The 12123-nt window shown below is 37.4% G+C and overlaps 1 protein-coding gene across 1 annotated transcript in view; it reads left to right on the top strand.

Moving 5' to 3' along the window:
- Positions 1-290: 290 nt before the first annotated feature.
- SMCO2 (single-pass membrane protein with coiled-coil domains 2) overlaps positions 291-12123 on the top strand; it is a 43325-nt gene continuing 31492 nt past the window's right edge. The window contains 6 exon segments of the mRNA XM_012002402.1: positions 291-457; positions 4125-4268; positions 6284-6383; positions 8327-8454; positions 9123-9242; positions 9244-9270. Of these exon segments, the coding sequence (XP_011857792.1) occupies positions 4135-4268; positions 6284-6383; positions 8327-8454; positions 9123-9242; positions 9244-9270 (509 nt within the window). The 5' untranslated portion in view covers positions 291-457; positions 4125-4134.

Raw genomic sequence — 12123 nt, 5'->3', positions numbered from 1 at the left:
GTTCAGGTGAGAGATGAAAGGAGCAGATGTGGCAGAAGAAGCTGAGGTTGGAAGAACATCCCAGACACCATATCAGAGGCCAGGAGATGGGTGGACAGAGGGCTGGGGTAGAAGAAGGACTTAGTTTCCAGAGTTAGCAAGAAAAGTGAGGAGGCTGAGAGGCAGGCTAGAAGGGCAAGGTAGAAGCCAGTCAGGAGAGCACTGCATGCCTAGAATCTTGTGATGGGAGTTACAGGCTCTGCATTCCAAGTGAAATGTCATAAAGGGAAAGAAAGTCCAACTGCACACTTACCTGCCTTGGTGTTTACCACTCAGATGGCTTCCTGTCTGCCTTTGGAGCTGAGGAAAGGAGGCTCTGGCACCACTGAAACAAGAAAACTTGACGGTTGCTAGTCTGTTCCATTGGACTCATAGATGTTTGGGATTACCAAATTGGCAAGAGCAAAGCTATCTCCAGGTATATACTATTTCACAGTGTACCATCTCATTATGACCTTGTCAGGAGCCTGTAGTGACATCAGATCCCTGATTATTAGTACCATGGCTTTGACAAATTTCTGAGATCCCAAATGGTCCAGGTAGCAGGAACTGAAGAGGGTGATCTGGGTGGTCAGGCCTGAAGAAATCCCCTCACAATGTAAGTTAGCGATTTCATCAACTGTCTTTTAAAATAGTTGATTGTTCCTTGTAACTGAAACTTACGCTTCTCTGAATGTGTAATTTAAAGGTTTTTATAGGATATGGGGGAAGGAGGAGGGATTCACTCCAGTTGTACCAAACAACCCTAGAAAGCCAATGGGGTAAACATACAGGAATGAAGACATAGGGTGTAGGGAAAAGGGGGAGTCTTTTTTAAAAGGTCTAGGGTATGAGTAACTCCCAACTTAGTCCTATGTGTATGAATTACCTGAAATCTTGCTAAAAGGCAGACATTGGTTCAATGAGTCTGGGTAGGCGGACCTAGTAGCTGCATGTTTGGCAAACTCCCGGGAAGCGCTGAGGCTGCTGGCCTGCAGACCACACTTTGAGCACTAAGGACTTGCACTATGTAACTAGTCAAATGTTAGCTTCAAAAGATGGATTGTTTGTGAGGTAAGATGGCTGTCAGCCAACCCATTAAGACATAGTAGGCATAGACTTGATGTGTAATAGTAGGATGATTGCAAAACTTAGAGTCAGCATTTGCAGCTTTTCATGCTGATTCTACCATTTTCTAGCAATAAAACTTTGGACAAGTCCCAGGTCATCTCTGTGTTTCAGTTTCTTCCTCTGATAAAATAGAGATGACAAGATGTGCCATGGTTGGCTAACCACAAGGTAATTGTGAGGGTCAGAGGAAACAACTTAGTGAAAGTGCCTTATGAACTGAAAGTGCTGCATGTGTGTAAGCATTATTTTTATTACTGTGTTATTTGAAGTGAAACCTTACTAATGCTCCTATTTCCACTGCTTTTATTTTAATAGATAAATTGATAACATTGGCAAGTGTTTGCTATTTACCTGATGCCATGTTAAGCATGAGTTTACTCCTCGCATCTCTAATAATATTGGTATTACTATTGTTAGCCCCATTCTACAGAGGAAAAAGTGAGGCCCCCACACAATAAGATAAGGCCCAGCTGTGAAGTGTTGATGGTAGATTATGAGCTCAGGTTGACTCTCCAAAATTTAAGCTCTTATTTACTGCATCCAACTGATGGATTGTAGCAAACACCCAACATCATAGAAGAAGGTGATAGTCTAGACCAGAGGTTAGCATGCTTCTTCTGTAAAGGGCAAGATAGTAAACATTTAGCCTTTCTATGCCAAATGATTTCTCTTGCAGCCATTCAGTCCTCTCATTGCAGTGCAAACGCAGTCATAGACAATTTGTAAAGGAATGGGTGCGGCTGTGTTGCAATAAAATGTCATTTCTAGAAACAGGTGGCAGGCTGGATTTGGCCTGCAGGCCATAGTTTGATGATCGTTGCTCTAGAAAATTCTGAGTTGTCCAATATGGTAGTCATTGGGCACGTGTGGCTGTAAATTCAGTTCCTCAGTGGCACTGGCCACATTTCAAGTACTCAATAGAAACGTGTGGCTAGTAACTACTGTATTGAACAGTGTAGAGAACATTTTCATCAACACAGAAAGTTCTATTGGAGAGCCCTGATCTAGATCATCTTTGGAGGTGGGAGGTGGGGAAAATCTTTTTATCAGTAGCTGTGAGGACGTGGAAGCTCTGAGTCCTGGCTTTACTTCTTATATCTGATTGTAAGTAAATCACATCATCTCCCATAGGCTCCATTAATACACACATAAAATGGGAATAATACCCTCTGTTCAATGTTGTTGTGGGAACTGAATGAGAAAATATGTGAAAGGCACTTCGTAATCTGTTAGGGGCTGCACAGACATAAGCCATTGTTAGGATTCTAATTGTTATGTAAAATGTGAGAGAATGTATGGAGGCAGAATTTGGGTAGGTGCCTGAATTGACAGACCATGTTTTCTTAGAAATCACTCTTGGGGAAGCCATTGAGATGATAGAGCATTATCAGAATAAGGAAATGTTATTATTTTTATGGTTCTATTTTTTGGACCAGAAAAACAGTAAACAAGGCAGATCTCAGTGTCTGTTCACTTTTCAGAGCTTGGAATTGCCTTTGTAATGCTTAACACCCTCAGGAAACGGACAAAACTGTCCAGATAGGCGCTGTGATGAAATTGGCAGGCCACGGTGACCTTCCTGAGGGAGAGCAAAGGTTTATTTTTTATCACATTCAAAGTTAAAAAGCATGGCGCCATCACACGTCAAAGGTTCTAGTTCTTTCCTGATGCTTCTCTTTCACAGGGGCCCCCTTTATACCACACAGGTCAAGAACAAAGCTCAATTCTGCCACAGAATGATCAACCAAGCCATTGTTTGTGCAAATGGTTTTAACATCTCTGTGATTCCCAGGGCATCCCTTCTCCCTGGTTCTTCCTCCCTGTTGCTAGTCCCTGCCATAAATCACCCTTATAGAAAAAGGCCTTCTCTTCCCATGAGCCTGTTATCCCCTCTTTTCCCTCAGGGTGCTGGGAGCCAGGCCACCCTCTAGTTCTAGGCCAATCTACTGTTACCACTCACTTGAATATACAGAAGAGAAGGTTTCTTCTTGTTTGGCCTGGACACACCCTTCTGATTTCTGCCTGTAACTAGGAGTTACGTTTTGCATCTATCCTTTCCCTATAGCTTTTTCTATGAGCCTCCCAGAGCCTATCTGACACATCTCTACCTTCTTTCCTGTTTCCTTTCCCTGTTATTTTTCACACTACTTAAGTACTCCAACAATTCACTCCTCTGCTCTTCAGTGAACACTCACCTATCAGACTGGAATGAAGGTGCCTGTTCCTACACACAGCTGATACTGGTGTATATTAGTTAGACCTTTAGGAAAGCAATTTGGGAATATTTGTCTAAATCATTAAAAATCGGGTCAAATCCCTTTGGACCAGTAATTCCACCTCTAAGGAAGTATCTTAACTAATTAGGCATGCACTGAAAATTACTAAACGAAGATAATCATTATTGCATTATTTATACTACTAAGCAATTAGAAATAACCTAGTTGTCAACAATGGGAAAAGAATAAAATGAACCCCAAATTTAGAAGCAGAAATAAAATGTACTAAAATGTTAACAGTGGTTAAGTCTGGATGTCTCTGGGGTTATCTCTGGTTATCTCTGAAGTACCAATGATTTTACTTTCTTCTTTTGCCCTTTTTACCTTTTACAATATGCATATTATTATATAATCAGAAAGAGATTATAAAAATGAAAGTTCCCATTCTTCCAGGCTGATTATTATATATTCCACTATAGTATTCTCCTTCGAGCATTCAAAATGCACATTTACCAGCCAAGGCACCTCTCTAGAGGTGTGTCCTTGGAGACAGCCATGCAGGATTTTCTCATATATACTTGAGAAGAGAAATCTAAGAGCTTGCTTGGGGTCCCTTACAATGAACAGCCAGTTTGGGAGGGGAGGAATTAAAGCCAAATGCCCTGAGGAGGAAGTCAGCCTGGTGTCAGCGAAGAGGATGAAGAGGATGTGGTTCCCAATTCTGCCATAAAATCCCTCTTGTTGTTATTGTCCTTACAGTGCCGAAGAAATGGCTCTCACACCCACAAATCTAAATAACGAGATGTCTCTGCAGATGAAGATGGACTGCCAGGAACAAGAGTTGACTGAGAAAAACAATAGCTTTTTCCAAAAGCTCAATGTGACTAAAAGTGTAATGCAGGAGTAAGTCAGAACTGAGCTTGCAGAAGCAGTTTCTAGGGTCCCAACTGCAGACATCTTTGGGCCAGTGGTATGCAAATGATGGGATTTCCAGGTTCAGGGTCTAGGTTGACAGTCTTCCCTATAATTTATCTAAATTTAAACTCATGAATATTTACTCTAGTAGGCCTTATGAGAAGCTAAAGGGGCCCGCAATCATAAACTGGGTAGATACCCATTAAAAAAAAAGTTGTTTAGACTCTAATCTCAATTTGAGAAAACATGTGGATTGTTTTGTGGCTTCATTATCTTCACCTGCTAAAGATCTAAGCCATTTAAAATACTTTCTGGCATAGAGGGAGCACAAACAGTGGTATAAACACATATTTACATTTGCCAGTACATGTTAAAAAATGCATACTAATGTAGCTATGATTAACAACCTTTTTAACTAGAAAAACATTCTTAAGGTAAAAGATTTTCCAGGAATCCCTCATGTGGCAAGAAAGCTATTATGATATCAAAGATGTTCTTAAATGCATTTATAATTTATTGAAGACAGTAGCATATGCATTTGTAAACTTTGGGCAGTTTTTCATTTAATTTTTTTTCATATAAGCAATATTTATTCATTCTATATAAATCTGTATAGATTCCAGGATCCCTTTCTAAGCAGGATAGATGTGAAGTGACTCAATACCCCCTCAACCCTGAGAACACCTCCAGCCTCAGGGTTCAAATCCCATAGACTTGGCACTACTTTTACAGACACATATCACACATTTATTGTGACCCATTCGCAAGCGTACGAGAGAGAACACATAGGCTCTCCAGCAAAATATGAATAAGTGTGGTATTAATTAATTAAGCAAAATATTAAACACTGTGGTAGGGAATGGGCAAAGACTATTAACACACTTATTTTAGAAAAGGAAATACAAATGAGTTTTATGCATATAGGCAAAGATACTCAACCTCACACGTAAAATGAGACTAACACTAAATGAGATACCAGTTTAAACATACCAAGTTGGCAAAGATCAAAAACTTTAATAGCACATGGATTTAGACAAGGAGTTAGAAACAGGCACATTTTTGCTTGGAGTGAAAATTGATTCAACCTCTTTAAAGCATACTTTGTGAAAAATCTATCAAAATTTAGAATATACATATCTATTGACCTAGAAGTTTTACTTTCCGGGTTTTCCAATAGATACGCTGTACACATACACAACAACAACATATAGATGTGTAAGGATATTCATTCCAGCATTGTTTGTGATAGCAAATGATTGGAAACATTCTACATATAGGTTAATAAAAAACTGATCGGAAAATTATTATACAGCCCCGCAATGGAATACTATATTGCCATTTTAAAAACGAAGCAGCTCCGCATGTACTAATATGAAATAGACTCCAAAATAGGTTATTAAATAAGAAATTCAAAGTACTTTGATGTATACACAGAATGGAGTATATAAATATCCTCCCACGTATATTTTAAAGGGTCTATTCTGTACAATATATATACATGCAGACATGCAGACATAAACGTCTCTGCTTATTTATGCCTAGAATCTCTGTTGAAAATAAAGAAGCTAGTAAACATTGTGGGGAGGACAGCTGGGGGGTGGAGGTCAAGAGGGCACTGTAGACCTACTCCTCTCCGCCATTTGAACCATATAATGTATTTAAACTCCACTTTTTAAAACAGGATATTAATTTACTTATTTGTTGATTTTGCACATTCATTTATACACATATATGCACAGAGCTGCAATTAGTTTGGAATTTGGAATCTCACTGTTAATTTATGGATTCAGCCAATTGTTATTTATCCAGCCCCTCTATTTCTACTTGTGAGATATACCATGCAAGGTGTTACTCACACAGAATAGAACTCAGTACAGGGATAGCAGGTGCTCCCTGGGGCTGGGAGAGATCTCAGTGTTCTCCATGTAGAAAGGAGTAGGGCAGGCCCAAGCTCTGGCCCAAAGGCATAATAACAGCCTCTGTTTGGATTATGTGGCTTGCAGTTTGCTAAAGGAAATTATCAAAGTGGACTACATCTTAGACCGATCAGATGACGAGGACGACATTTCCTCCGAAAACCCTCAAACTGACTTCCTTCACAAGGTAGACACTGAAAAATGGGTAAGAGAGACACTTAAATGACACAGTAGGTTGAAGAGAAGAACTTCACACCACACATCTCAAAGTGGTAAGAAAATATCTGAGGGTTTCCTTCTAACTGGTGCAGAACTTCAAAGTTTGAAATCAGGAGGGAGGCAGGGGATGGCATTATTCCCACTGGATGCTGCTGTTACCACATGAAGGACTTACTAGCCTTCCCATGCCAAAAAAAAAAAAAAAAAAACAAAAAAAAAAAAAAAAAGTGAATTATATGTTATTTTTATCCTTGGGAATTTATGAAATAACTGTGACATTTCTCACCTTCGAGCAAATCACCATATGACCAAATCACCATATGACCAAATCACCATATGACCATACCCTCTGCTGACAGATTATCTTCCAGTAGAATTCAGCTATTCACCCTTAATGCAGCCTCCAGGAGAGAATCCTTCTTCTTCAAGCTTCTGGGGCTCCAGGCCTTCAATGGCTTGTAGCTACGTAACTCCTGGTCTCCTGTCTTCATCCTCACGTGGTCTTCTCTGTGTCTGTGTCTTCTCCTCTTCTGTCTCTCATTAGGATGTTTGTCACTGGATTTAGGAACCCATTCAAGTAATCCGAGATGATCTCATCTCAAGATTCTTAGTTACATCTGCAAAGACTCTTTTTCCAAATAAGATAATATGCATGGGGTCCTAGTTCTGTATTAGGACATGGGCATTCCTTGTTTGGGATCACCACTTAATTCTCTACACTCTATGACCTTGGGTAAGTCACTAAATACAAATGACCACATGAGAATGAAAATAAATAATGCATATGAAATTAATTTGTAAAGAGTTACATGAATGTTAGTTATTTCTATTGACTTGACCAGTAGTTTACACAGACATTTCAAAAAGAGACTGATCTATTCTCCCTCCTCCAAACTTTTCTCCTTCCAGTTTAAAAATAGTTCTGCTGAAATACAGGAAATTCAGATCAAACTTCTTCAGAGGACAGAAGAAACATTTCATAAATAGTTACTAAAGAAGTGTTCCAGGATAAATTATTGCCGATTTTTGCATGCAGAGACTTGAAATAGCAGAACATGTCTTGGGATGCTTTTTGAGAACAAGGCAAAGAATACAGAAACAAAAAAGTAAATTTTATTGATCAAACTCATAGAGTAGGGTTTTTCCCCCAAACTCTTTGATATGAAACAACTTAAGGTCAACTGAGAATTATGCAATGATTAACCATATTCCTACACCTGTGTTTAAAAATCTTTCACATTTCTCACATTGGCTTTATCTTTATGTATATAAATAGATGAAACTTTCTGAACCATTTAAAAGTAGGTCAAAGACAGCATGATACTTCATTCCTGTTTACTTCAGAAAGCATCTCTAAAAATAAAACTTTCTCTTACAAAATACTGTTATCACATCTGGGGAAATCAGCATTAATATAGTAATCTCAATTCTCTCAATATTCTAATTTCTTTAATTGTCCCCCAAATGTCTTTTCCAGCCATATTTTTAAACCAGCATCCCAAAAAGATCTATGCAATATGTTTGGTTTTCATATCTCCTTAGACTCTTAATATGGAATAGTCCTGCCACTTTTTCTTTTTTATGACATTGATTTTTTTTAAAAGACCAGAGCAATCATCTAATTTGAGTGGAGTTTTGGAATCCATGGTCAGAAAGAATTCAATTACTCATCAGGACTGAAAAGAGCTCTCCCTGTACACATCGATTCTCTCCATGCCCCTGCCTCAGCCTTCCTCTGTAGACAGAGCAGAAGGGCATGTCTGCTTAGCTTACAGATGCATCAGAAAGCTCCAGTCTCAGAGAGGACTATGTGGTTGACCCCAGAGAAGGGGGATTGGGTAGGGCTGGAAGAACTACCACATCTTGTAGTAACCTTTTGTTCTGCTTTGCTTCCATCATCATCTTTACTAGGGTATGTTGGAGCTGGAGGCTAAGCATGACCAGGACCTGGGTAAACAGGATGAGCAAGAAACAGATGTGGATGAGTACCCTCAAGCATCTACATCTCTGCAGTTTTCAAAGAAGAACCTCCTTGAATTGTAAGTCTTGACACATTGCAAGACAGAGCATTTAATAATGAGCATTTAATAATGTGTGGAGGGGAAAATGGAATTTAAGCAGAGAACTTAGGGAAAGCCTGGAAGATTTAAAATCCATACATGTCTTGAACCATAAAGCACTCCTGTGCATAGGTAACTACCTACATGATCTAGCAATAATGTGGAGTAAGGACATTTTAGGGATGTAGACAGAGCATGGGAAAAAAGAAAGAGCAAACTCTTCTTTGAGACCTGAAATTAATATATATTTAAACCTTCTCAGATAATTTTCTAGATAGGAAAACCATAATTATCATTAAGAGTATGTTGTTAAGCCCTTGTGGGTCTTTTCCCTATTGTATACCTCTCCTCCCCCACCATGATGTAACCATTATCTTAATATCAATATTTAACATTCATTCCACACAGTGAAATTAAAAATATATCTTTTTTATTAAATGTAAAATATGCTTTATTTTATCGAGTCTTTAAAGATCTGTTAAAGTGGATATCAAATGAATACCAAAACTTATTTTCTTGAGGCCTGTGTGCCCACCTGGCCCATTCTGGCCCAAGATCAACTTGCTATTCAAAGGAAGAACATTTCAGGCTATGGGAGTTTTTTCCCATTTCCTGCTTTGAAACTGATCACCATAACATTTCTGCAGGTGCCTGAAGGGCATGTTCCTCAAGCTAAACTACTGGAATGCAAAGATAGGTCTCCAGGTGAAAGAACTTAGAGCTGATTACATAGACAGAATGGACAAAATTGACAATATTATTTTTAAAAAATGTAACAGAAAACACAGTGAAGAGGTAATTGTAGGGTGTTGGGGTTGGTCATAAAATAGCAGAAAGTTTCATAGCTTTAAAAACTTAAGAAACTTTGGACTTAAGATGATAAAGTCTTTAGGACAAGAAGTCTTATGATTAGAAGCCAATGACACAAAATCTCAAAACTTAAATCCAAGTTATCTGAATCTTTGTTCTCTCATCTCTCAAGGATCTCTGTCCTACATTGTTTCTTTCAGTCTGTGTTAGTAGTTATCAAAGGAAGGCCTTTAGGTCTCCAGTCATTCTTAAGGGATTATTCAGTATTGTCTAAGTCAGCCAGCATGTCATAGAAAAAAATGTGAAGTATATTTGCTAACGTGTCTCTGAACTTAAGTGAAAAATTTTAAGATTAAACAAAAAGGATACAATTAATTGTTATTTATCTAGACACTGGTATAAAGAGAATGAGCTTTGGAGGCAAAGAAACCCAGGTTTGTTTCCTGATACTGACATTTTTGGGGTAAATTAACCAACCTTTTTAAAGCCTCAACTTTCTTCTTCTGTAAAAGGGAACTAAAAACAGCCACTTCACTGATTTATTGTGGGGAGTCAGTAAAATTCTGTATGTAAAGAACTTAACACAAGGCTTGGTGTATAACAGACTATTAATGAATGGAAGCTATTCTTAGAAATAAATACCTCTGGCCTTCTGAACTTTCCTACCACATTCCAAACTGTTTCCTACCGCAGGGCTACTCTTCTCCTAACTGTTTCCTTATCTTTCATTTGAACTCTCTTTACAGAGGCCTTCTTTTGACCATCTTGTCCAAAATGGGTCTTTTTTTCCTTCCAAAGCATTTATAATATTCTTTTTAGAAAGGATTCTGTGGTTTTATTGATTCAACACCATAAATTACATTTTAGAAATTAAGGTATAATTACATACAGTAAAATTATATTTTTAGCATACAGTTCTGCAAGTTTTGAAAAATGCATACAGTTGTGCATTCACCACAGTGAAGATATATCTTTTATCACTGCAAATCCCTCATGCTCTACTCTAGTTAACCACGCTCCTCAGGCCAAGCTGCTAGCAACCACTGATCTCTTCTCTATTCTATTATTTTGCCTTTTCCAAAATGTCACATAAATGGAATCATACAGTATGTAGTCTTTGAGTGTACTTCTTTCTCTTGGAATAATGCATTTGAGTGTTATCCATGCCATTGGATGTATCAGTAGTTTTATTTTTATTGCTAGATAGTGTTCCATTATATAAATATACCACATTTTACCCATTCACCAATGGAAGAACATGTAAGATTTTGGGCAATTAAAGATAAAGATTCCATAAAACATTTATGTATAGGTTTTTGTGAGAGCATACATTTTTATTTTCCTTGGGTAAACAATCAGGAATGGGAATTCTGGGTTGTATCATAAGTGTATTATTTATATTTGTAAGAAACCACTGAGTGGTTTCAAAAAGGCTGTGCCATTTTGCATGTCTTCCAACAGTGTGTGAGAGTTCCAGTTGCTCTACATCCTCACTAGCACTTGATATTATCAGCTTCTTTTTTACTGTAACCATTTATAGGTGTATGGTGGTACCTCATACCACCATACTTTGCAATTTGCATTTAGCTAATAACTAGTAATATTGAGTATCTTTTCATGTGCTTATTTGCCATAGGTATACCTTCTTGGATGAAGTATCTGTTTATCTTTTGCTCATTTTAAAAACGGGGTTGCTTGGTTATTTGTTATTTATGGGTTGGTTGGTTCCTGCTTTTCTAGTTCCTTGAGGTACACTGTTGGATTGTTTATTTGAAATCTTTCTACTTTTTGGATGTAGGTGTTTATTGCTGTAAACTTCCCTCTTTGTCTGGCTTTTGATGTCTCTGATAAATTGTGGTAGGTTGTTTGTTTTCATTTGTCTCAAGCAATTTTAATTTATTCCCTATTTCTTCCTTGAAGTGGTCATTCAGGAGCATGTTGTTTAATTTCCATACATTTCTATATTTTCCAAAGTTCCTCTTGGTATTGATTTCTAGTTTTATTCCAGTGTAATCTGAGAAGATACTTGATATGATTTCAATGTTTTAAAATTTGTTAAGACTTGTATTGTGTCCTAACATATGGTCTATCCCAGAGAATGTTCCACTTGCTGATGAGAATAAGGTATATTCTGCAGCTGTTGCATTAAATGTTCTGTAAATGTCTGTTAGATCAATTTAGTCCAAAGTGCAGTTTAAATCCAATGTTTCTTTGCTAATTTTTTTGCCTAGATGTTATGTCCAATGCTGTGATTCTGGCATTAAAGTGCCCAATTGTTGTTGTATTGAAGTCTGTCTCTCCCTTTAGATCTAGTAATACTTGCTTTATATATCTGGGTGCTCCAGTGTTGGATGCATATATATTTAGAATTGTTACATCATCTTGTTAAATTGATCCTTTTATCATTATATAATACCCTCCTTTGTCTCTTTTTATAGTTTTTGACGTAAAGTCTATTCTAAGTATAGCCACTCCTGCTTGCTTTTGATCTCTATTTGCATGAAATATTTTTTCAATTTCTTCAATGTGTCTTTACAGTGAAGTGAGTTTCTTTTAGGCAGCATATAGTTGGGTCATTTAAAAAATCCATTCAACCACTCTATATCTTTTAAGTGGATAATTTAATCCATTTATATTCAAGGTTATTATTGATAAGTAAGGACTTATTCCTGTCATTTTGTTAATTGTTTTCTGGTTGTTTTGTATATCCTTATTTCTTTCTCTCTTATTGTTTATAATTGCAGTTTGATGGTTTTCTGTAGTGGTAATGTTTGACTTTTTTCTCTTTCTCATTTGTATATCTATTCTATCAGTGAATTTTATACTTTTTGAGTTTTC

Source organism: Mandrillus leucophaeus, unplaced genomic scaffold (genome assembly GCF_000951045.1).
Source record: "Mandrillus leucophaeus isolate KB7577 unplaced genomic scaffold, Mleu.le_1.0 Scaffold686, whole genome shotgun sequence".
Taxonomy (NCBI): Eukaryota; Metazoa; Chordata; class Mammalia; order Primates; family Cercopithecidae; genus Mandrillus; species Mandrillus leucophaeus.
The sequence above is the reverse complement of the archived record's forward strand: the minus strand, read 5'-3'. Positions and strand labels throughout refer to the sequence as shown.